The sequence below is a fragment of the Xenopus tropicalis genome, chromosome 1, assembly GCF_000004195.4.
Source record: "Xenopus tropicalis strain Nigerian chromosome 1, UCB_Xtro_10.0, whole genome shotgun sequence".
Lineage (NCBI taxonomy): Eukaryota > Metazoa > Chordata > Amphibia > Anura > Pipidae > Xenopus > Xenopus tropicalis.
In genome coordinates this window covers 111497190-111524959 of record NC_030677.2, presented here as the reverse complement: position 1 = coordinate 111524959, position 27770 = coordinate 111497190, and the positions used below count along the sequence as shown (strand labels likewise).

Here is a 27770-nt window from a genome sequence, read left to right as displayed (position 1 = left end):
AGAGCTAAGGAACATGAAAGGTAGTGAAAGCAGCTATATAGTAAGGACACATGAAAACAGAGAGAAGTAAATGTGGATATTTATGCCCCTGAGGAAGTCACTTGATGACGAAACACGTTGGGCCTCATTGATTGATGCTTATTGTATTGCAACAATTGTAAGTGCAACTTTTATGTATTAAAACATTTACTTTTGATTTTACACTATGGGAGCACGCCTCTCTGTTTTCATGCGTATATAGTAAGGACAGACATCAATTAAAAGCATTAACACTGTTTGGAGAAAAAAAAAAAAACATATTTCAAATGAGATTTATTTATCCATGCATATGAAATAGTAATATCATAATTTTTGCCTTAATGTCCCTTTTAAATATGGAATATGTATTAAAACAATAAATATGCCTTAATGTTTCAAAATTCACAGGAGCCACAGGGACTGTATTTGTACACTGCAGTTTTCTACTGTATGTCCTACCGCTGCAAATATTAAAAAAAAAAAAAAAGGCAGCGCTTTATCCTTTTTGTAAACAGCCCAACTTATAGCTACAGGGTTAATTAAATGGCATCCACTTGTCAAATGTATTTGTTAACATAAGTCACACCGGCATTCCAAATAAATAACATCACAATCACCAATTCATTTTAGGTACTGTGGAACAAAACTTTTAATGACCTTTTTAATCCTTTAATGCTAGAGGGTACTGGTATGAAAAGGATTAATACTCTGGCCACTACCCAACTTCCTTCTCCAAAAAGCGTTCTGTTCAGTCATTTCAGTCCAGCTGGAGTTATTTTCCTTGACCAGCCATTTGGCACACAATCAAAATTTGTTACCTGCTGCAAAATGCAAACACTAAAAAGTGTCTTTCTGCTTCTTTCCTGTACCACAGACACCATAAATTCTCCCACAAATTCCTACCCTCTTAGAGGGGTAAGTTCAGATATTTTCCCTTTGCCGGGAGTTCTGCAACCTAAGTGGATGAGTTGTGGGGGAAGAATTTGTTATTGTGCATTGTATGTGGCATGCTGCTGATTCATTGGATTCTCTGGAGACTTCATCCATTCCTTCTTCAATAGTTGCTTCAACTGGGACAGACGCATATTGGGGTTCTCTTGCTTTATTCGGGGCATATTTATTTCCTCAAAGGCTGTAAAGGCGGCTTTCATCCTGCGCTCAGGGTGGCGGTCAAGCTCTTTGCTCATGCTGTGGAAACACAAATTATGGGATGAACACCAGCCACAAATACCACCAAAACAACACATAATGTACCCTTTAGATGTCTCCTGCTATGCACTTGGGTATGAACGTACCAAAATACATGCGTCGCCCTTTACACTGTTTGGATTGTAACATAATGAAACATGTCAAATGCTCATAAAAGTAAATATACGTTTAAGCTCAGGCATAATATGGGGTATAGCGATTTCATGGTATACAGTTAGTTTTGTGTGTGTGCATATAATATTTATATAATATATAAGGAGTGCCAGTGCTATATATTGAATACACTTGAATATGGAGTGCTGTTCCTCTCTGTTATATACTATTAGATTTGACTATGCACCTGTGATTCAGGGTGCAGACACTTTGTTGACTTGTCAGTAATCTGTAAGAAGTCACCTCGGAGTTACATGACCTGTATAAAAGAACTTGGACTTTTACCTTGGAATGACCAAATATACTTATATTTTACAATAGGGGGTACATTACTCATTATATTATACCGTGGCACAGTTGCTAGGAGGAATTCTGTGGCCAGGCTGTGTTCACAGAGTTAGAAAAAAAAGACAGTACAGGTGTGAAGAATTTGTTCTTCTGCAGTGCTGGGGTCTTAAGTTTGATTCTAGCTTGGGCACTATCTGCAAAGAGCTTGTATGTTCTCCCTGTGTCTGAGTGGGTTTCCTCTGGATACTACGGCATCATACTCTTAAAACATATATGCAAAGTAAATGGCTCCTGATAAAATTGGTTCTTTGTGTGAATGTAATAGGGTCCTTAGACTTTAAGCTCCACTGGGGCAGGGACTGATGTGTATGTATATATATAACTGCAATACACCCCAAATTGCTTATACAGGAAGGAAAAACATAAGGAATATGTAAGGAATCCACGGATTGCCTTTATTACTCAGCTCAGTGGGGCCAGCATTGGGGAATCCTTGCATTTGCATGCCCAGGGATGCACTTTGATTCCTTATCGGAAAGGGAAAACTTTGGGGAACCAGTTGGTACACTCGGGTTCTATAGGACTGACACAAACATACATGTATTCAAGATCATGGGTAATATTTCCCCTTTTGTCCTGTAACCAATGTTAATTGGTTAATTTAATTCTGTTTTTTCTCTTTAAGCTGAGTAAGGGACAATTTGAGAGAACTATGGATTGGTAGCTGAGATTGTATATGGGAGACTATGGGGTTAAATTTGTAAGTTTAGTAATGATGCCATATCCTTTGGGTAACTCCCTGCATTGCACTTTAAATGCCTGTATTGAGATTTTGTTAATTGTTCCAATATGCTTGAGAAAAGAGTTTGAATACTCCAAAATGTTACTTGGTGGGACAAGAATGGATCTTAAAATATCTAAGATTAGCATCTAACAAAGTGAGTGCTGTGTCAATCTTTACATTTTTTTTTGTATTTTTTTGCTATGGCAATGACATTTTTTTACTACTTGCACCTAAAATTGAGGGTTGCACATCATTTTTCCTTGTATAATATACTAACAAGCAAAAGTTGCAGAATGAGATGAATAAATTAAAGGATTCTGATGGCAAGGGCTTACCATACAAGAGTACAGCATATGCATTTAACCATCCTCATTATTATTATTATATGCATAGTATATGGGTATTATACCCTATTTTATTGGGGATGCTTATTGAAACATCATTTTTTTTGTCTATAGCAAAAAGCTGCATTATAAATGTGGGCAACAGCCCTGTTTACATTAATAAGCTGATGCAAATGTGCATATTTCATAGCCGTACTGTGTGTAAAAAAGAAAAAAAAAAACAAAGATTACTGCAGGTACTCATTTTCTCTACTCTTTAGCCATGCCCATATTTTGTTTGCAGAAGCCACCTAACTGTGAGACTTGCAGCATTTTATTCCTGTAACCTCTTTATTACCCCTAGTATTGCAGCTGCTTCTACATACTGAATTATACATGCTGATTGTGCAGCCAGTGTCCTACATCAGAACCCAATGTAATACAATTGTTCTGACAATACCGCTTCAAAGTTTAAATAAAACCAGATTCACAGAAAGGACACATAGTGCTCATATATTTATGTAGTGATGCTACAGAGGAAAAATAAACTTTAAAAAGAACATTAATATACATTAGTGTTTTCTGTTTGCGTCATCAAAGAATTAAAAATACAAGTATAGGATATATTATCTGGAAAGTTTGTGACCTGGATAAGGGATATTTCTGTTATTTGGATCATCATACCATAAGCCTGCTAAAAATAATTTAACCATTAAATATATGCAAAAGGATTGTTTTGCCACCAATATGATTCCATGCAGCTTAGTTGCCATCAAGTACAAGGTGCTATTTTATTTTTACAGAGCAAAAATTAAAAATTATAATTATCCATTCAAATTTGGAACCTTCTGGAAAATGGGATACCTGTACAAGGAAACAATGCCCAAATAGAAAAGCTTCATCTGTGACTTGGGATGTCAGAACCCTTGCACTATTTAGACATATGGTCTCATAAAAAGTGCAATAGGTAATAGTTTGATACCTCTTTTAACAGTCTCCTCACATCATACAAGAATAAATCAGAAAAGTGCCGAAAAGCTCTGGTGACAGTGACAAAACTTTGAGCTATATACATGAAATATATTTTTATGCAGTGCAACTCTAAACAGTATAAAAAAATATCTGTAAAGAAACATTACTGTCCTTTTAAAAAATATCTACTGTTGTTAAGCTAAGTAGAGTGGAAACAGACTGGGAGGAACATGGATATCTAAAGGCAGGAGAAACATATATTACTTGAGAAGCTAGCCTTTTTATTGTCACTGGAAAAGGTGGTATATATTAGAATTAAACACAGAATATGGCTGCATTTAAAAAGAAGTCTTCACATATTTAAAGTTCACCAACCTCAAAGCAGCAATGGCATCTTCTACTGTTCGTGCCTCCACTTCACCTTCCTCCAAAATACGGCGGTTCAAATTCTCCTCTAGCGGAATTTCCAGGTGAGTTTTAGGTTTCTCGCTGATAGCTTAAAAGTAACAATAGTGTTAGTTTGTCTTCTTTTAAAGGAACACAGTATTAGTTCAATACCAGCATTGCATCAGGCTCACCTTTCTCTTCTTCCTCTCTGTGCAGCGTCTCCTCAATCTGTGCTCGTGTTACCTTGGAGGGTGCTGCAGGTTTTATTGGCTTCCCCTTCATCTTGGAATCCTCCTCTTCTAGCAAACGCTGACTCTCCTTCTTTCTTTCTAATTGCTCTAAGCGCTTTTTTTCCTTGTCTTCCTAAGAAAAATAATAACAGAAAATGTATAGATTAGATCACTTAACCATAAATATATATATTTTTAATTTTTTTTTTTTAAATAGGTAAATGGGTTTTTAGAAGCCATGAAATTAGTTTTGTCTGAAATTGATTCTGGATTGAATGTCTAGGTGTCTTACTCCCCTGTGTTTAAGGATACTGACATGCTCTGTAATTTTAATGGCAAGACTTTATTCACTTCTAGTACAGTAGTTCTCTATGCCCATCAATTACATTATGTCTAGGAAAAACTGACATTTTACCATTTAGTCGTACACACTGTTACATTTACTTATGTGTAGATCTAAAGATAAGATAGATCTGAGTGCGCAATTAATGAAAGGAAAGTTAAAATATGAATGAATATCCCCTTTAATGTTCAATTGAATTACTAAAACTTGCAGAGTTTTAGATTTTAATGTGTTAAAGAGACTTGGCAGCTGTCAACATCCTGGATGGGTAAAACATACCTAAGGGACTTGTGTCCTACCACATATCAATGCAAGTTTTAATAGAGCTTTTTCTGTGGGGTCTTTACCCTCAGGGATGAAGACCAAAACAGAATTAAAAAATCAATCAAGTCTTGGTCCTTTTTCCCCCTGTGTTCAGCTTTGGTCCCTGCTCCTGCCGGTAGAGACAAACAAAGAGCAATACGCTTTGTTAAAAAATCCACTGTGATGCATAGGACCAAATCCCTTGCTAAATGCATGGGACAAGTTATCTTAGAATGCCTGGATTATATAGGCAAGTAAGCTGCTGTTTCTGCATGAGTATAGTTTCTGAGATCATGAGCAATTTAATAATGCTTAATGTAAGTGATAATTTAGGTAAGTCCAGCTCTGCAATCCTTTGACTTGAAAGGTTAGAAAGAGACATCCCGAGACAGGGCAACTTTTGGGCCACAAAGAAAGCACAATTTGATCATCTTTTCCTAATTAATGTTGGTAATAAAGTCTGAGGGATGTTAAGATACATGGACAACGATGTTGGATGGACGGGCAAAAAAAATAGCATTAAGTGAAAAAGTGTGTTACCATTAACACAACTTCTTAACAGTATAAGCTTTCTTTTTTCATTAATTTACAACTAAGTTCATCATCATTTATTGAGCAGTCGGATTGGCTCCCACATCTGAAAATGTTATGTTCATACAGGATATCATTGTCAGTGGATGTTTTTGACTCACTCTATATGGAACTATGTCCTGTAATAAAAAATATTAAGCTCCAGATAGGTGCAAAGAACTCACACAACTTTACTTATAAAACATCAAGTGTTTCTTAAAGGCACGTGGTTCCTCTATTTGGCCACCTTGCAGTGTTTGTTAAAAATATTTACAGGTGTTCTGGGTAAGAAAAAACCCAAAAAGGCTAATTCCAGGTAAAAGTCAGAAGTTCTTTAGTCTGCAAGGTTAGCAAAAATACAGGAAGTAGTTAAACAGAAAGCAGAGGGCTCTAAATAGCCTTACATGCCCAACACACAATGAAATGGAAATGTATTCACAAATCATAAGGAAAGCATGTGACAGAAATGCACCAAGACCACCAAAGCTTACTCTGAATATTAAAGGAGTGGTTCACCTTCCTCTTCTACCTCTTGTCAGCTTTCAAATGGGGGTCACTGACCCCAGCAGCCAAAAAACTATTGCTCTGTGAGGCTACAATTTTATTGATATTGTTACTTTTTATTATTCCTATACACCAGTCTCTCATTCAAACCACTCCATGGTTGCTAAGGTAATTTGAACCCTAGCGACCAGATAACTGCTTAAAATTTCAAACTGGAGAGTTGCTGAACAAAAAGTGAAATAATTAAAAAAAAAACCACAAATAAAAAAGTGAAGACCAATTTCAAATTGTCTTTAAATATTAATCTCTACATCATACTAAAAGTTAACTCAAAGGTGAACAACCCCTTTAAAATGTAAGTACAATTTTAAAAATTACATGATTAGTAAACAAAAATGTGTAACTTTTAGCTGGCAAAAGCTTTAAAATGCTATGACATTAAAAGGATTAGGTACAACCAAAATGAAATCCTGCAAAGCAAAGAATTTGAAGTGAATTCCAAACAAAATGCCAGATATCATGGGATATGGAATCTCAGCAATGATTCTCAAAAGCTTCAACCAAAAATACCAGCTCAATGTCAAGCTGAAGAAACAATGAAACAGAGCTGTGGAGTCAGAAGCTATTTTGGTTACCTGGAGTCCACCAACTCCGACTCATAATAAATTTAAATTGTAATGAAAAAAAAATACAATATGTTACAATGTCCTATTTCACACATTATAAAATAAAGTACTCTGCTGCTATTAGAATAAAGCCCAGTGTGTAGTTGTTTTACTTTTGAGAAGTCCAGCGGAGCTATTACAACTTTTGTCTTGTGCTTAAACATGTGGTGAGAAGTGCACTTCAACACAAGTAATAAAACAAACAACCACATATAAGTCACATATTATCTGTAGTAAAGGAAATGTGCTGATGCACTTAAGTCAGGCTACAATTCCAGCAAACACCAGTACCACTTAATGTAAGTTACCAGAGAGTATTCATGGATGAAAACAATAGTCCACAAAGTATATTAAAACATACTTTTTCCTACATTGTAGTTGTAGCATCTATAGCAGATTTGGGTACTTTAGTCATAAGGTTCCCATCCAGATATGGATGTGAAGGGCCGACAGAAGGGACATCACAAAGGACCTTCATAAATAATTTACAAAGTGTTGGTGTATGATGATTTTTTTAATAATAATGTTTATAATACCTGCACTGTTTTCCAGTGCCACAAGCTCTCAAGCATACTTTAATAAGATCAGTAGACTGAGTGAGTTTACTCTACTGAGCATGCAGCGCTGATACAGTTTTTTTTTTTTTTACAAAGCTTGGAGCACTGACCTGGGGAAAAAAAACATAAAAATCTATTTCACTAGGGTGTGCCTAATCTTTTGGTACCATCCAATGAAATAGACTTTACATGTACTTTAACCAACATGTGCTGTAAATTACTTCCTTCTCGAAAAGCAAGAGTAATCTCCAAAATAACATTGATTTGTAGAAGGTAAAAATATTGTAGGATTACACCATTTATTGGCACCTGTATATTCACATGTATTTGTACTTTGTTAGGACAAGAATAAGCTGTCAGTTTCAACGGCTTTGTTTTGGTCTATGCTAAAATAGCAAATAATTATTTCAATGCTAAACATATTTGCAATAGTCACAATAGAACACAACATTTGTGCTCAATACAGGAACCTTGAGGGGTTTCCCATTCTAGTCAATGGAAGCTGTAGAAGGGGAGAAAAGAGCTAGGTATATGATAAAGATGCAGCGTGACCTAATGGATGTATACGGTTGGAGACACATATGTAACCTGACAGTAAGCTTGACCAACAGTGAATTAATGTCCGGATAGGTATAAAATGGCACAGATGTATGAAACATTCAATGAAACTATAGTGTGATGCAGCCTTGGGCTGTGCTTATAATACACTTAATCTATTAGCATATAAACGAGGAAATAATCCACATGCTAATAACACATAACAAAATGTTTTATAAAAGAAATGCAAATTATTGTGGGACTTTCCCATCACACTGGTTAAGATATATTTGGCATGCAGTTTTAGCTGTTTAATTGCTAAATGTTTTCATCCACCTAATGGTCGGCATACATAGTGTTTCACGTAGCTTTGTTGATATCACAAATTAGAATGACGTTTTTCTTTAAACAATGTGGGCAACTGCAGGTGGCAGTTTTTACCCACTGCACTGCTACAGCCGTTGTACTAGAAGCTGAATAAACAGGCTGTTATACTGAAAGCCTATTGACATTCTGGTTTGGTCCAGGTAGCTAGAATCCAGCACAAGAAACATAGCAGCCATAAGATTGAAATAGTGACACTGTCACTTAAAACGCCATTTAAATTTTCGAACATCAGAAATTATTGTGGCTACTCCGAATTTTTTGCAACCCTAATTTTAAACACAAAAAGATTGTAGTTTAATCAATGGGCCCCATAGTGTCAAAGGATAGACTGCTACCATCCAAAACAAAAGCACCATTTCCATGACTGTTGGGGGGAAACAAGATTCTTCCTCCCATGAAGTGAAATAGTGAAATCCTTTTAATTGAGTTATAGAACTCCTGAAAAACCTCACTTAAAAGGCCACTGTTTGGACTTGCCCACTACAGCCACTGAACCAGCTAAATATACTATGTCAAAATACAAGTAATCCTTGATATCAGCCGTCCTGTCAAATAGCATGTTTTGCACAGAGTAGTAAAATACAGGCCCAGTTACATGACATCTGACAGTAATACCTACAGATTGGTGTATATAAATAATGCAACATAGGAGATAGAGAATGGCAATTGCCTGTGTGAGATTTTTTATTTTTTTACCATTTTTTTAACACCTAAAATACCAAAAAGTATACCCCTCTGTTTTCTATCCATAACAGAGGGTCTTACAAATAATGTTAGATCAAATAAAATGGTGGTTCTACCTAAAAAAGCAGTATGATTCTAAATATGTACATGTACAGTAGAGAAAAAACTTGATCAACATTATGGAGATGTGGTGACTTAGTTACACGCGCACGAAACGCGTCAGGCTTTGTGTTTTTAAATGGACGAATAAAGACAAGCTTTTAAGAGAATACCCTTGTCCGGTGCGCTTGGTGTTACCCTATTTCGATTTAGTTACATAGTTAGACTATTTAAGAATGAATACCTCTTAAAAGGCACTGATAGAACCTCACTGCCCTCGCTGTGAAACCATCCATGTTGTTTCAAATAATAGTTCTGTTTCTTAAGTCTAAAGTCCCTCTGGTTTAGTGATCTTTACTATGTCTAAAATTTCCTCTAATGTACATTGTAAAGAGTAATCATGTACACTTGCAAGTACCTTTTCTTCAGAGAAAACAACCCCAACCTTGACAGTCTCCCCAAAACTGCACAATATACTCAAGTTGAGGCCAAAAAAGGCAAAGTTATGTTTCATCCCTTGAGTTAATATCTTTATGCAAGACAGTACTTTATTTGCTTTAGTATACACTGAGTGACACTGTCTGGAATTACGCAGCTTGTTATTCTTAAACATCTTTACAATTAGTAAACTCTAACACACTACCATATAGAGAGTGTAACTCAAATTAATGTTATTTCTAACAATGTGCATAACTTTGCATGTTTGCTATCCAGTTTTCGAGTTTAGTCAAATCTCTCTGCAAACTGTCGGTATCCTGCATGGAACAAAGTTTCACAAAATTTAGTACGTATTATCAGCAAAAATAGAGATAGTAGTTTCAATGTCCACCTCAGGGTTATTAATAAACAAGTTAAAAAGCAAAGGCATAAGACTGACCCCTGAGGTACTCCATTACCAACACTGGTCCAATTAGAACATTTTCAATTTATTACCACCCTTTGTAAACTATCCTTCCGTACAGTACAAATGTTATGTTCCAGGCGAATATGCAGTAATTTAATCAGTAACCTTCTATGTGGTTCTGTACCAAATTATTTTAAAAAGTATAAGTAGATCACATCCACTGCTACCCCAGATTCTAAGTTCCTACTGCTCTCTTTATAGATGGCAATAAAATAAGTCTGAAAAGATCTATTACGTATAAAACCATGCCAGCACAAACTCAGAGCATTGTGATTTGGAACATATTCAAGTCTTAATGCTTATTACCCACTTCCATTAATAGTTATATTATATTTGGTGTATCAATAAGGGAGCCTTCATTAGCTGGTTCCACAGTTGCTCAGACAGAGAAAAAATAACAGTACTCTGAAAAAAAAAATAGTTTTGAAGTAGTTATAGTAGTCACTTTGCTGCTTGCCTATTTTCTGGTACACATGACCTTGCCTGCTCTCTCCAGTTGTGATTCTAGCTCACCTCAAAAAAAAAAGGTAAGTGGTTTGAACCTTTTCCAAGAGGTTTTGCTCTCAGATATACAACCCTGCAGTTTAATGATTTGTATAGTGGAGAAGCTGAAAAACCAAAAGCATACAATATTACTTTACCAGTTTTTAAGCAACAATGCTTAATTTGGCATACGATCCAATCATGGTGCTTTTATAAAGACAATGCCAGATTAATATCCATCACTAGTATAGGACTGGCTCCTTACCCACCTTTCTGTAACCTGGATAGAGGCTCCACAGTACAAGCTATGAGCATATGAGCATGCACCAAACAGCTTATTATTTATTTATTTAAAAAAAAAAAAAAAAAAAAGCTCACAGCTCACCACAGTGGACTATTACTACAAAGTTCAGAGCTTTTTTTTTTTCTTTTTAAAGATGAGAAAATGTATATCCTATATAAAAAACCTTGGGTTGCCCCCTGAAGCTACTACTTTAGGCATGGCCCTTATATGTGTATATTGAAAATAAGAACTTGTATACAGACTAGAACCCTATAAATGAAATATATTTTCTCATTCAACTGGAAAAAGTGGCTGTATTTGAAAGAATGTAAAAAAATAGTTAATTCTATATCTACATAGAATTTAACACATTTGCTTGGATCATACACTTTAACATTTAAATGGTAATATTCATCTTTCTATAAGTATCTATTGGAGTCTCTCTAGGGACTTCCCTGAACTTGAACTAGAATATCAAGGCACATCTTCAATGGTTCACAGGATGATCTCCTGTTATATTTTTATTTGGCACATTGTTCCTTTCTCTGATGTGTGAGAAAGCCGACACCATAGTCAACAACCTTTATTTTGCAAGAGGCCCAACTTCAGCAGAACAGTAGGTGACATCAGACTCCAATAGTACATGGATAAAGAGCACAAGATCCCAACTGTGTGTATCAGTCCAAAAATATCAGGGAATCAGTCTCTCTGACGGTGGCCATTATGTGAGGAGTTTCCTAAAATCCAGGACAGGACTGCCCCCTTACAAATGGTGTGAGATACAGTATGTGCATGGATTGACTCTAGAAAAACATAAAGAGCATTTCTTCTTTTGCCAAGGTCACAAAAAATTTTTGGTAGCAGTTTTAATTCCTTGAACACAGACTGCTATAAAAAAGCTGTATTTATAGACCACAAATAGTAAGATAGATAGCTTGGGTGCTGTTTACATGCCTTGAGGAAGAGTTCTTTGTGTACAGTAAGATCATGATGTGACTTTTATAATATACCTTTTGCACTTTTTTTGAAATATATTGTGGAAGGAGAATCGGAGCCTATTGGGGACTTGCACCACACATTTTTCTATAACAGGTTGCTGTGCTATTTTTCAATAAAAAACTTATGCATGGGCACTAACAACGGGCCTGTCCGACCAATATCTGGCATGAAATCGGACAGATATCGATAAGGCAGGTTTAAAAAAATTAGTCGGAACGGAGACTGCATCGGCATCCTACTGTATCTCACACCACTTGGCATTTAATAATTGTGTATTTATACTTATTTTTATATCTATTATAACACTTGTCCTCCCCTGTGTGTAATTGTGTGTATTGTAAGATTGTACAGCATTTCGTATCCTTGTAGTGCTTTATAAATAAAGTTATACATACATACATGGTTCCATTTGTGCAACCTTATAATCTATACTATATTGTAAGTGTACCTAAACACATTGTGAATGCAGGCCCGTGCATGACACACTGGCTAACAGATCCCTGGCCGAACCAAAAAAATCATGTGACTTTTTGTCACTAAACACGGAAGTTGAAAATTTTTCAGCACACAGCAACATTTAACCCTTCCAAAACCTAATTAGCATATGCTAATTAGGATTCGGTTCGGTATTCGGCCGAATCCTTTACAAAGGATTTGGAGGTTCGGCAGAATCGCAAAAAGTGTATTCGGTGTATCCCTACTATAATGTTTTGTGTATATGTCATGTAGCCCCTGAAATACATGATATTCCTTAGTTGCAATAGATGCTTCAAGAATTCATTTTAATGCAGCAATAATATAAGGATTTTGTTTGGGCAATAGCACACTGGGTGATTATGATCATTCTGAAGCGCAACAGTATGTATTTTTATACAAGAATTATCTGCATGTTTCAGCAAATTTAAGCAATCGACATAGAGGGCAATGCAGGCCAATTGCAGGAATCTTAACGTTTCTAGTAAGAAAAAAATGTACAACTCCCAGTATTCCGTTGCTCTCATACTGCCTGTTCTGCCTCTTTGCTATCAGGCAGATAGACCAGAATTCACGCACCTAATATATCAAGGGACCTGGTTAAGCATGCAACTAATCTTTATGACAATATTGCCACTGGAGACCACAGTCAGTGGATGATAGCTTACACTAAAATGTATAGGACAATAGGTAAAAGAGGTTCCTTAGCCTTATGTCAGTGTGTAAAAATTCATTTAAATAAAAATAAAATAAATGCAAACTCTAAGGTACAATGTACAGGCTTGTCCTTAGGTCACCTTATTCTTGCTAAAGCCAGTAGGCTGTATAGCTTCCCTCTAAATACTGGTGTCAGATTGCTAGGCACACTTAATTAAGTGTCCTGTGCATTTATTATGCCACTTCCATAGTTGTCTGATCAGGTGTTTAATAATGCTTTGCTTCCAGAGGAAACAAAGGGAGTGCTGACATGGGTAATGTTGTAAGCAATGCTCAAAAGATCTGAGGGGCACAGAGCATAGAGTGTCGCATTACTAACACAATCAGACATAAAGCCACAGGGGCCCAAAATGCATTATAGGGCATGTCTATCAAAAAAGCTAAGTGAAATTGCAGAAGCTAAAGGGGAAATACCCCTTATAATTAGCTTTTTTGGTTTGATTCTGTCAGTTATATTTAAAAACAATTTGCAATGATTTCTTTTTATAATTTTTTTTTTTCATTTCTGTTCTACCATTTGTTATAAAACTGTCATTTTTACAATAAGTGTGGCCACTTGCTTGTAAACTTGCTTTGTGTTGCAGGAATTCTTTATGACTGCACCTCTGGATGAGTAAGGAAGCTTTGTATCATTTCGGTGATTTGTTTCTTATTTGCACTGCTATGCATGTATGGTCAGCTTACCTTACCACTCCCATCTTAATTCACTAAATAATAAACAGCAGCCCATAGGGTAATGACAATTTATCTTAATGCTTTTCTCACAATAAGACAAGGGCAATATTACAATGACATTCACTGGAAAGACCTGTGGTACCCCCCTTAGAAGTAAGATAACCACCTGAAAAGGTGGCACAGTGCTTGCAAGCAACAATCACCAGTACCAGGCAGATGCAGTGGGTTTTTACAGCACCTCATACTATAAAAAAACTGCAAAGGAAGGTCACCCATCAGTTTTATGATAATCACTGGGAAGTTTCTGTGGTATGGCCCACAGCCATGATTACTGTCTCAAAGTGCCCCAGCACACATTTTTGTGAAATAATTGAACATAATTGCGATTGATTATAGTAGTAAAATGCTGGGACAAGTCTCTGCATATTACCAATAAGATCTTTCTTTAGAGGAAATTTTCAGTAACACAAAAAAGACAATTTGGCTAATCCCCTATGGAAGTCTTTTTCTTGCAATTTTTTTGAGCCATTAAAAATACTCAGCAGGAGTAAATATACTCAAGTAGGAGTAAGCTTAGACATGTACTATTCTTTGCAATAACACTAACGTATTGGCTGAGTTCCTAAGTGGGTGGCAATACTTTATTACCATACTGAATCTTACTATAAGCCAAGTTAAAACATTAACTGAGACTTCACAAGAGTTTTCCTATCCAAATCATGGCAAGTGCTGTAGTATATATGCAATATGCAACTGCAACTGTGCACCTATCCTGTTGAAATTTGTGTTTGTATTTGTAAACCATCTGGTCTTGTATTTGTATCCCTTTACCCTGCAAAGTGCCGCAAGGAATGAAGGTGCTACATAAATCATAATAATAATAATGAGGGTCATTGGTTAAAAAGTTTATGTGACAGAATTTTGCTAAAGGAAAGAAAAACATGGCTGCACATGATATAGAAGTACATATGGATTATTGGAAATGGGTCAGTCAGACAAAGCTGCTTTCTTTTTAAAAAAATAAATATACAATGAAGGTCTGAATTTCTGTTCGACTGCAAAAACAAAAAGCCTAAGGCTAATGCCCCATGGAGGGATGGGGCAGGTGACTAATCTCCCCGAAAAGCCTTTCCACCACCAATAAAGGGGATCGCCGGTGGAAAGGCCTATGCATTGCTTTGTTTTCTGAAGTCGAAGTCGAGATGCTCTATGAGAAGCAGCCTATACCCTCAGCATGCTTAGCTTGGACAAATTAATGAAGAGGGTCAATACAGTTAGAAATGTACTTGATATCATGTATTCAGTAATGTGTTTTGTTCATTTGTGAAAAAATATAAACAGACATATACCAGTTTAATCAGTGTATATTACAGATGCTCTGTGAAAGACTGACCTTGATAAATGTGTTTCCCCAAACACACCAACTATGTAATCACTGACTTCCTAAATCTCCAGCTCTTTGTTTGCTTATTTGTCTATGCAAACTCTTGCACGATTTAACAAATGGGTTTGGACAAAACATCTGCAGTCTCCTCTTTTTAGCCTGAGGCTCCGTTCTCATTTATGTCCACTGTCCAAGTGTCCTAAATTACCATCTTCAACATAACAGAAAAAGAGAGAGGATTTCTTTCCAGAAACAGGAGGGAGGTTGCCGCAGGAAGTCCCAAATACAATCGCTGTTTGTGTCTGGGAGAGGGGCGTGGAGTCCTAAGGCATCTTAGAGACAGTGTGTCTGCCCATGTGAATAGCTGTGCAGCCCTGGAAATATGCTGCCGCTGCCAAGTTGGTCAATTAGCCCCCAAGAAGCTCTTGCATCTAGTTTTAAAAACCAGTTTAACAAAAAGGTCCAATGTCTCTGTTAGTGAAGGTGCCCTTGAGCAAGTAACTGTGTCCTAGTTAAAAGCTTTACAGTTTTGTATTCTTTCACGCAAAAACAATATGTCCTGTGCACCCATTATCAATGAGCTAAGGTCATTAAAATATTTTGTGCATTAAGCTACCAATAAAATACCATCCCCTTTAAGCAAAACAGGGATTGTTTGTCCATATATTGCAATATATTCAAGCTCCCCAACTATGTCAAAGTCATGCCTTGCTAGGCCTGGCCAGTCCTACACTCAGTTTTATCTGTTTTATTAAGAAACCTGCTACTTCGTTATACATTTTACACAAGGACTAGGTTTTACCTGCAACTTGCTTGCTTTCAAGGTTAAAACTACCAAATGGTTGCCCTTGTATTAGCCACTACAGTGATCACCTGGCTGGGAAGGATGGGACCTACAACAAGGAGCTGGCCATTGCTCCTGTATAAACTATAGCAAAAAAAAAAAAGTTGTGCTCACCACAAAATTTTAAAGGGGAACTAAAGTCTAACATAGAATATCATTAGGAACACTATTTTCTATACTGCACATACACATAAACATTATGAAGTTAGTGCAAAAGGCCAGTGGTTGAAAAGTCTAATTAAAATGATTTATTCTTTCAAAGTTGTCCACAGGGAGTTGCTAGCTTGTTACTTGTTAGACCATCTTTTACAAAACCAAAGGCATGCACATGCTCAGTGTGCTCTGGGCTGCTGTTTAGAGGCTAAGCTTAGGGGTAGTAGTAAATTATCCAAACAGCACAAGTCAGGTAACATATGCTTTAGAAGCTGAAACAACAAGGCTGATTAATAATTAGAACCATAATATGCCAACTGCACTGGTTCCTGTAATGTTGGTTTTATAGTTTTATGTATTGTTTAATTAGACTTTTCCCTGCTCTCCAGAGCCACAAGCTGCATTAATATCAAGATGGCTAACATAGTGCTGGGAATCTAATCAGCATTCTCATTGGTCAATTCTATTGCAATAAATGATAGTGGCCAAATACTGCAGTGGGCATATAGACACAGGTGTATTATAGATACAAATACATAAAAACTAGTGCTACCCTATTATGTGTATTCGATTACATGTACTATATGTCATTTATGTCCTTCCCTTCCCAAGCTTTATCCTGAATCCAGCAACACTTGCACACACAACAACAATGAACCAATAACTAGAACTGCACTTTCCTATCATGTATTATCTTGGTATCAGGATGTCATTTTTTTACAGCAGACTTCTAAATGTTACTAATGCTCCATCCCCTAAAAAAAATCATGGGATTAGGAGTTAACTGTTCCATTTACCAACCAAACAAAAACATTTTTGGATCTTACCATTTTACAAATCACTTATTTTAAAGTTTACATTATGCTGGGAGCTTTACAGCAAGTATTTTCTTTTTTAAAGAAAAGACTTGCTGAACAGACTGGGGATTCATACACAGCCTATTTATTATAGCGAGAGCACAAACGCTGAACTTGTCAGTCACTTTGCATATGCAAATCCCTATGTCTGGGAAAGATAATCATTTTTGTGAAAAGGTTTCCCTGTATATATCATGTTATCTGCCTATATACCTACTTACACAGGTTAGCCTCCCCCCAACGTGTAATGCACAGAAACCCCAATGTAACTGGCTTCATAAAAGCTTTGTGAGAAATAGTTGGTCTGATGGTTTATAGCCCCAGAACTAAAGCTGTTACTACATTTTACATTGGTCATGGGGGAGATCACAAGGTACATATGCAAATCAGTATATTATGTCCCGGAAAACTTTTGTAATGGGGAAAATTTCTTTTCAGATGGACTGTTTTATATAAGCAAAGTGATTAAAGCCTTCTTGTTCTCCATATAATAACAAGTCTGTGCATGAATCCCCATTGACTTTGCTTTGGCCACAATAAGTTGTGTTTTTTTTGTTATTTTTTCCTCCTATGTCAGAGCAGTATATAGGGTTTTCCCTCTATAGTATATAAATAAGAATAAATCTGGTTTTATGTTTAATTAAGAATATAATGCTTTTAAATAATTGTGCTGAATTCAGTTTCTCTAAGTTTTGACTATGTTTCCAACCTTTGTGGCCTTCCACTAACTTATATCAGTGAAAACTGAAGAATGCAGTGAAAAACCTAATATCTTGACCCAAAGGCAATGCTTGATAGGAAACTGCAAGCTCAAAGTGCCAGACCAGGAAACAGGCAATTACTAGAGCCGGCAAAAGAAAGAAGAATATTGTGAGTCGATCCCTAACCTCAGATCACTGACATCTGCCAAGAGCAGACTGAGCATGTGCAGAAGTTTGGCACTGACAAAAGATAAAGAGCTGCTGTGTGCATTTTGGGCTCTTTAGGGCTGTGACACACAGGGAGATTAGTCGCGCCCCACAATGCCATCCCACCGGCTAAAATGTAAATTGACAGTGGGATGTCGTACGTGGCGCCGCAATTTGTTGAAGTCGAAGTTTCCTCTCAAAGTGACTTTGGCAAATCGCGGCACCGTGTTTGCCATCCCACCGGCGATTTACATTCTAGCTGGTGGGATGGCATTGCACGGCACGACTAATCTCCCCGTGTGTCAGGGCCCTAAAGAGCCCAAAACAAATAGCCAAATATGTCTAACCATAGTCTTTTTAAGGCTTTAGATGGGGGTGCAATGAGGCTGTGACAACAAAAATTCATACAGAAAAAGACAAGATATCCTTGCCACTCGGCCATTATCAATATGCTAAGGACACTAAGACATTTTGTGCATTAAGCTACCAAAAATGCCCTCACCTTTAAGCAAAACAGAGATTGTTTGTCCATATATTGCAATATATTCAAGCTGGCCAACTACGTCAAAGTCATCCCTGGTCTGGCCAGTCCTACACTCACTTTAGTCTAATTCATTAAGAATCCTACTACTTCATTTTAGATTTTTCACAGGGACTATGTTTTACCTGCAACTTGCTTGCTTTCAAGGTTAAAACAAAATGGTTGCCCTTTAATGGCCACTACTGGTATCATCTGACTGTAGGTGGGAATGATGCGAGCTACAGCATGAAGCTGGCCACTTCTACTGTATAAACTATAGCAAAAACAATTTAAAAAAAGGAGGGGGGGAGTTGTGCGCACCACTAAATTTTAGGGGGAGGGCTCACCACTAACTTTTAAACTTTAGGTGCAATAAGGCAGTGAAAACAAAATTCATACAAAGACAAGAGGTCCTCTGCAATCACCCATTATCAATATTTAAAAGACATCAAGAACTTCTGTGCATTAAGCTACTAAAAAATTATTAAATGCTCTACTCTCTCTCCCTAAATTCAGCACGGATCCACCATGAAACTGTATGTAAAACATAAACCCAAGAAGAAAACTTTGTATACATCATTTAAGCGCATATGTAGTAAATTGAAGTTCTCCCAGCAGCTTTCTCAGTTTGTGACAAATCTAAACTTTAAACCTGCTATATAACTTAGCAACTAGACAGCAGTCTGAATTCTAAGCTTGAGAGCTGTAAACCAAAAAATGAAAAAAAAAAAACACAAGAAACAAACAGTGAAGACTAATTGCACCAAACCCAATTGTGCTGTGAATCACTAACTCACTGGCCGCTTCCATCATAAGTCAGCAATTTGCAAAGCACTGCTGACAATGATTAAGTGTTTTGTAATAGGCTAATGCCACATGGGGTTAATTCTAAGCCTGTGAATAAAGGCAAAATGAGAATCAGCCCCTACGCTGGCATCAACCTTTCTCTGTGCCTGCACCCAGAGCCATTAGGTTGGCCAGATGAAGCAGATTTTTTTGTGAAATGCATACTTTCAGATTTCCACTCCCTGTGCCTGTTCCTGTGCATGCACCCAGGCCGACCCAATGGCTTTGGTGCAGGCACAGGGACAGGCTGATTTTCATCTTGTGGTTATTTGCAGGCTTAGAATCAGCCAATCAGCCCTGTGTGGCTTTAGCTTCAGAAAAAGTTAGGCTGAGGAAGCACATTAATGTATTTGATATAGACTATAGAACACCATGTATTGTGTTGCAACAGTCAAGATTATTTTATTTCATTGATAATTTTTTTTGTAATTTTTACATTTTAGCAAATATATTTATAGGTAATATTATTTATATCCAATGTCAAATCAGAGGTATTAACTCTGCCTAAGTCAAGTACTAGACCTAACAGATTGTGTGCTGAGGTCAAACCCTACTGGTATGTGACAGAACATAGAAGGTACCAATAATTAACAAATTAACAGAAATACTATTCCCCATCTGTCCTTCAAAATTAATTGTAGATAGAATTCAGTTAACATTCACATTTTTATTGTGACACAAAGGACCACAAATCTTGTCCCTTTTTTAAGTCAAAAATACTTAGTATTATAGTATGATCCCTTATATCCATGTGTTCAATAAAAACATAAGTTTAACACTAATTAAAAAAGAAGTTCTTCGTGGTGTTCAGAAAATATAACGAAATGCTGAAGTTGCAGCATTGCAAACTCCACTCAGATTGGCCAAATGAGTGTTCCAAACCACAGCATATACAGCTCTTCCAGGGCCGGAACTAGGGGTAGGCAGAAGAGGCAGCTGCCTAGGGTACAACGATTGGGGGGCGCCAGGCAGCCTCTCCTGCCTACCCCTAGTCCTCTTCCTCTGACATTGCCCCCGCCGCTTGTCATTAGCGGTGGAGGCAATGACCGTTCGGATCGTGCACCTCTCCCCCCCCCCCCCTCTCTTGTGCTTTGGTGCGCATGTGCCGCTCGGGGGGGGGGGCGGAGTGTCTGACCGGGTTGCCTAGGGCGCCCGGTCAGCTTGGCCCGCCCCTGAGCTCTTCTACAGTCTTTCTTACCAATCAAATTAACTTTGATAATTTAAATAAAACATGCTGATCAGTGAACCAATCAGTGCAACATAGCAATTAATACATTTCACAATTAAAATATGGTATCAAAATCATCTTAAATAATAGCCACCATAAAATTAACCAGGGGGCAACATTCCCATCATACTGGGGTGGAATTTACATAATTCCTTAGTGTCACTAAACACGAAAAATCCCCAATATAAAATAGTGAAAACATTAAAAATTTTACTGACATGAGGCTCAACTTAATTCTCCTTAATGTAACACTTATTTGTAGAAGTCTTAAAACCAACCATACATTAATATTAATATCCAATTGTTTCACTTAATCTCTATCCACTACACAAAGCTACATTTAATCAACTAAGTCAAGCATGGCTATTTGAGGTTTACGTAGCAGGGATATGCTATTGACAAAGCCAATATAAAATTAACCATGAGGCAACTTTCCCATAATACTGGGGTGGAATTTACATTACTCCTTAGAGTCACTAATCACGAAAAAACACCATCACTATAATGTAGCCTTCGTATCTTATCCTTGAGAAAGCCAATCTATTGATCTAAAAGTAATTTTACCAGTACAACCATTAATGGAGCAATTTAACTAGTACACATTGTACCCAGTTAATCCCAACAAATCCCAGTGTATTCAGTCAGATGCTGTGTATTTTGCCTCTTTATAAAAAAAAAAAAAAAAACACCTATTTTGTAATAAATACTATTGTGTATTGTGTAATTCGGGATCCATAATGGCAACTAAATAATACGGAAGCAATAATAGTCCTTCAGCAATAAACCAAGCCCCAATATATATATATATATATATATATATATATATATATATATATATATATATATATATATATATATATATATATATATATATATATATATATATATATATATATATATATATATATAGCCATACTAAGCTTATGCTTCCAATGTTAAAAAAACCATATATATATATATATATATATATATATATATATATATTTATATATATATAGTTATAAAATTGTAACCTTCATAAGATTAATCCACACATGGCATATATATATATATATATATATATATATATATATATATATGTGTGTGTGTGTGTGTGTATGTTTTCACCTTTAGGCCATATGATGACACAGCAATGTGTACTTGACAGAAAAGATTTGAAGATCTGCCTAGCATAGTCAATACATGATCAACCCTTAAAGAGGTACCCACTGGAAAATCACATTGTTTGGGGGGGAAAAAACACACCATATGCCAGAAAAATTATAGCTATAGTTGTTCCTGTACTGTATGTAGACTGCAGATTTGCATAGAGACAATGCCCTTTAGTGGAGAGCATGAGCATTGCAACAACAAAACATGCTGTATTTTAAACATCTCAATTCATCAGAAAAACTTGAAGTGATAACTTAAACCTCCATCCACTTTCTGAAAGGATCACTAAAATCATTGCATATATAATATAATAATAATGAACTGAGATGTTTATATATAGATGCAAAATAGAAGTGAGGTTTTATTCAGTCTGACGTTTCAGCTCCAACTGTAACTAAATGCTATTAAAATATGCAATGTAATTAGTTTGGTAGGTATCTGAACAAGTACTGCCGCAGAATAAAAAGTAGTACCTTTGAACACCTGTAGATACATCTTTTTTCCTTTGCCACAAAGCACTGCTGAGTCATTCTACAATACTATGAAATGAGGCAATCTCACTGGCCAGATGGCAGGTGTGTGATTTTAAAGTAAATGGATGGAAAACTGGTATTTTTTTTTAAACCTTCTAACACACCCTTTTTTGAAATGATATTATTAAACTGCCAGTATAACAGCCTCAGGACGTTGAGGGTTCCACAACTTCACAGTGCTCACTGTTAAGAACCCTTTCTGCATCTTAAAAGGAACTTCCTTTCTTCTAATCTAATTGGGTTCTCTTGTTTTCGTTGGATCTACTGGTGAATACAGCAGTTAAGAGTTTATTATATGACCCTATATTTCTACAAAGTAATCATATGGTTCCTTAAATGGACATTATACCCCCCTTTCAACAGTGGTTTTAAGAAAAGGGCTTGTGCTTAACATACTTTTTGCCTGTCCTACTAAAGCCACATACTGCTTTCAGATCCCAGGAAAAAGTCACACAAACCAACAGTTGACTGAGAAGCCTCCGTATAATAAACTGCTCGTTCTCTAAAAAGATAACAGACTTTAGCTTGGAGAAGAGCAGGGTTTGACAAATTCTTGATTGCTAGCGGAAACATTTGTTTTGAGAATTAAGCTAATACCACATGGGGCTTATTTTCAGCCTGTTTATAACAGCAGGCCGAGAATCACTCCCTACGCTGGCAATAGCCTTTCCCTGTGCCTGCACCCAGAGTCATTGCATCCATCCGGGTGCAGGCATATGGAGTGGATTTCCGCTTCAATATCCATACTGCATATGGGCCAACGCAATGGTCCCAAGCTGTTCAAATCATGTAGATCAGTGATTCCCAACCAGTGGCTAGTGAGCTACATATTGCTCACCAACCCCCTTGGATGTTGCTCTCAGTGCCCCCAAACAGGTAGTTATTTTTGAATTCCTGACTTGGTGGCAAGTTTTGGTTGAATAAAAACAAGATTTACTACCAAATAAAGCCTCCTGTAAGCGGATAGTGTGCATAGAGGTTACCTAATAGCCAATCTTAGCCCTTATTTGGCACCTCCATGAACTTTTATGACGCTTGTGTTGCTCTCCAAGTCTTTTTACATTTGACTGTGGCTCACGAGTAAGAAAGGTTGGGGACCCCTGATGTAGATTATTTAACCTGCACCCAGGCAACGCTGATCTTTACACTTGAGTGCCAACCCTATTGCCAGCTATATATGAACACAATTCTAATAAACACCCACAGTGCAGGGTTAAAGGTACACACATAGTATCTAGACGGTACTGTGGGCCTATGAGTAAAACTTGTGCAGAATATCATTAAAAAAGCAGTGAAAAAACAAGCAGGCAACTCAGCCCTGGCACAACAAAACAGCAAAGCAGGGCTTTGGGTCTTCCATTCAGACTCACACAGTCCCATCTGGTTTTCATAATGAGTTCCTGCAAAGAACATGGAAGGGTAGAATCACTGGGGGGGGGGGGGGGGGTACAATGCTTTTCAGGTGCCTTGGAATCCTCTTCCTGGGTGATTGTATCTGCAGTACAGAATTCTTCTCCAACTTCTATACTGTGAAATTGGAAACTGGAACTGTGAAAGGATTCTGGAACACCTGAAGTCTATGGTAGCACAGTGCTGGAAGAACCAGGCCAAGGTCTAAAAATAAGCAACTACAATCACTGGAGTGGTACCTGACAACTTGCCCCCCCAGTCACTGCACTGTGATATGCACTTAATGATTAAATAGCCATACTAAGCTGCACTGAATTCTCTATCAAAAGAAACACAGTATTTCTTGTCTGCTTTTTTCCTGTGCCAGAGTCTCCTCTCTCCTGCTCCCCCCTCCCATAAGAATGCTAAAAACTCCCTCCCCCCCTTAGGAACAGGCCCGGATTTGTGGCAAGGCCACAAAGGCTGCACCTAGGGTGGCACAAACTTAGGGGCGGCATCCCACCCCCTCTGAGCCCAATTTTTAAATTGAAGAAAGCCTCGGGGCGCCCCCATTAGAAATCTGAAGCTGCTTAGGAATGTGTGATCTGAGCTATACAGCAGGAAGCTTCCTCATAGTCCTACAAACTGCGCATGTAGAGGGGTCTTGGTTTTGGTGCAGCAGCGTAGCATTTTGGTAATTTTGTTTACAGAGCTCATTGTTTTTTTTTTCCTATGAGGCTTCTGATCTCAACAGGCAAAATATGGGGAGACTTAAGGGCACTTTTGAGAGAACTGAAGGTATGCCTGCAGCTTGAGATTAACACTTTAGCCTTTCCTTCTCTTTCTAATTGACATCAGCCCACCTGCACTTAGCTTGTACATATTCTGGGTGGTTTCCCTCCCATGCTGGAAGCCTAATTACTATGAGCAGCACTCCAGCCTCCTAATAAGTTGAATTTACTACTTCCATGCTGTTTTGCTTTTCTGTACCTACTTCATCTGCGTTCAAGGCTAACAAGATTCTAGCAGCCTCTTGCTGTGATATCACCGAAACTGCTACTTTTTTTTCTAGCTTGTTTGTTACATTGTAACATGCTGCCTTGAACTTTATATATATACTGTACATTGCAACATGTGTAAAACATTTTCTGTTATCTTGTAGTACAAGTACATGTAACGCTTTGTAATTTAATTTTGTGTCATGTAATGTCAAGCTGGATACATTGATGCCTTTGTGCACATTTCTTTGGGTATTTTAAGTGGGTGGATCCTTTTTCACAGCAATGTATTGCAGCTATAACCCTTTTCAGATTATTTGCAACATTACCATGCTAGTGTACTATCAATATACAGTGATAAAAATTATAGAAAGGCATTGCTCACCTAACCTGAACACCCTTGACTCAGTCTAGGTTTTCAAAACCAGGATGCTCTCTGTAATCAAGAAATATCACAGTTCATTATGCTGATGGCAAAGCCACTCTGGTTTTGTTAAGAAAATAAAAGTTACAAGGAGCTTTACCAACACAATTAATGTTATGAAGCTTGTACATACATCTTAAAGAGGGCTGACATCTACATAATGATTTTTGAACTTGTAACAAGCTTTAGTTGTGAAATTTTTGAAAAGCATACATGATGAAAATGTTACTTTCAGATATATTATCCAATGCATCTATTGAAACTATCCATCCAGAAAACCAGTATAGTAACCTCATTTAAAATTAACTCAACCCTACAGGGATACTGGAGTAAAATGTATGGTAGTCTGACAACATGTTTAAAGTGCGTATAGATTAGTGTTATGGTTAAAGTATAATGAAGTATCACTTTAAATCATTTGCTTACTTTAAATTATTTTCCCAAACTACTCATCCTATTTCCCGCATGTGCAGATGTGTGCGCTGGCACCCCAGAGCTGACCAGTCTGTGCAGGAAATAACTAATTCTAATGTCACTACCAAAACAATGCTTGGCATATACCCATACATCAATGTATGTAGGTATTTTAACTAATACAATACATGTGACACAGCATAAAACAGAAAAAAAACATAGCAGATAAAACCGTAATTCATGCATTAGAAATAAATATCTCTTAAAATATTGACAATATAAGTACACTTGTCAATACTGGCAGAGGTTTTTCAGCATATATTCTGCGTGAAAAATTATAAGAAAATGTTAGTATACATGGTGTATATACTGTGGCCATGTGGAATGTGACTGTTTGTAAAGTTCTACGTGGTTTGCTAACCCTGCAAATATTAGCTTTACAAATTAGTGTATACACTTAAAGATTAAGTTTAGCAACCAAAACCATCACTACATCAAGATAAAAAAAGCAGTTCAGCACCAGCATTCTCCTACCTTCCTCTGCCCCTTGCGCATGACATGCTTGTCATCATCCTGCCAGTAAGCATCCTCTATTTCTTTCTGACGTTTGGCATCTGCCACTGCTTTCGCCTCAGCTTTGCGGGCGCGGGCAACAGCTGACTTGGTGTTTTCACCCTGGAACTTTTTGGGCATCTCTTTGCTAGAATCAAGAGTATGAAAGATATAGGGAAACAGATCCCAATATTAGTCATTCGTTATTCCCAGATAAACATTACTGACCATGTAAAACGCACACTTTTTAATGATGCTATTAAATAAAACCTACCTGGTTCCCAATACTGACCTTTATTGCAAATGCTATATTAGCTATGTATAAAGATTTGAATATATTTTGTATACTATCAAGGCCACCATCAGAGCAGACAGTGATCCTGGCCCTTTAGGTTTTAAGGGCTGCAGGCTGTACTGCACTTACTTGGAATACCTGGTCCCTGTTGTCTGTGAGCTGCAGATTTCGGTAGGGAGAGTACCTGCATGTTCTTTACCCTACACAGCTTTGTGCAAAGCATTTTTTGTCACAGACGTTTTAAGTTCTACAAAGCTGTGTAGGGTAAAGAACATGCAGGCACCCTAGCTCCCGCCCTCCCTTCCGAACTCTGTAGCTCACTGACATTATGCGTCCGGTAATTCAATTAAGTACATAATGGTCAAGAGTCCAGCCTTTCCTAACACTGCCCACAGCCCCCTATAACTACTTACACCTCCCGCAAAGCTGTCAATTTCAAGTTCCCAGCCTCCTGTCTTACAGAAAAGCCCAGCGCCACAAGTCTCTTCACGCGAGACTGGCCTCACGGCCAAACGTAAGCGCGGTGACGCATCACGTAGCCGCCTTGCAGGAGTGACGGGTTGACGTAACTTAGTGTTAGAATCGGAAGTTACTAGCGGTTCGCTGTAGATTGACTCCCAATCTGTTTCTCCTGTGCTCACACCTCATACCTCTATTAGAGAATAATTAAGAGAGAATTTTCTCATGTCACCTGCCACTTCAGCTAACAATATATGCTTAAAAATAATTTAGATTTGTGTCAGGGAACTTCGATTTCTCCTGGATTCCAACAGCACCTACCACATCTGAGCATCTTATTGCAATTGCCCTTAAAGAATAGGTTTTTATGCAACCTGGGGCCGGGGACTGCTTTGGGCACGTAAAGATGGAGAACTAGCCATGGGTTTAGCTGCAAGTGCTTGTGTGTTGGTATACAGATCTTTAAAAATAAAAATTGTATAAAGTACTTACGAAAAAAAGCTTTAGCTCCTAGTTGTTGCTCTGTGCTGCAACCAAATACAACTGCAAAAATCCAAAAAGGAGAAAAAAGCTTCAGCAGATTTACTGCAAGCTATTTATTGTGGGTAGTGGTAACACGACATGTTTCGGGTCAATACCCTTGATACAATACCCCAGTACACTTGATAAAGGGTATTGACCCGAAACATGTTTTGTTACCACTACCCACAATCAGGGGCGCTTCTGCCATTAGGCGAGTTGAGAAACTCGCCTCAGGCGGCAGAAGCGCCCCAGTTACCAGGGGCGGCAAAAAGCCGCTCCTGGTAACTTTTAGAGCCGAATTTCCTGTTTTTAAACCGGAAATTCGGCTCTTCTAGTGCAATTGCGCTCTCTGCACTAGCGGTCTCACCGCCCCCGGACCCGCTCCTGCGCTCAGAAGGTAAGCGCTGGGGAGCGGGGGGGGGGCGGCATCCAGGAGCTGCCTCAGGCGGCGATATGCCCAGAATCGCCCCTGCCCACAATAAATAGCTTGCAGTAAATCTGCTGAAGCTTTTTTCTCCTACTTTTTGCAGTGGTATACAGATCTGTATACTCTGCCCTTGGGGGTAACATCTTTTTCAGAAGAATGATGGGAACAAGATAAATGAAAAAAAGTTTACTGAAATTGTTAGCCATGTTCCCGAGAGCAACATAGTTACAGGCCCTGCACCTCGCAAGCAAATTTTGAAATTGTATACCTACACCTAGGGGCACATTTATTAAAGTACAACAGGTCTGATTACAAAA

The 27770-nt window shown here is 37.6% G+C and overlaps 1 protein-coding gene across 2 annotated transcripts; it reads right to left on the bottom strand.

The window, feature by feature from the left end:
• Positions 1–295: 295 nt before the first annotated feature.
• On the bottom strand, positions 296–26598 carry ccdc124 (coiled-coil domain containing 124). 2 transcript variants are annotated; one of them, XM_012962398.3, is made up of 5 exons: positions 26459–26598; positions 25733–25898; positions 4326–4497; positions 4123–4243; positions 296–1206 (listed from the first exon to the last, which is right to left on the bottom strand). In XM_012962398.3, the coding sequence occupies exons 2-5, from the start codon at positions 25889–25891 to the stop codon at positions 1005–1007; spliced, it is 654 nt and encodes a 217-aa protein (XP_012817852.1). In that variant the 5' UTR covers positions 25892–25898; positions 26459–26598; the 3' UTR covers positions 296–1004.
• Positions 26599–27770: the final 1172 nt, after the last annotated feature.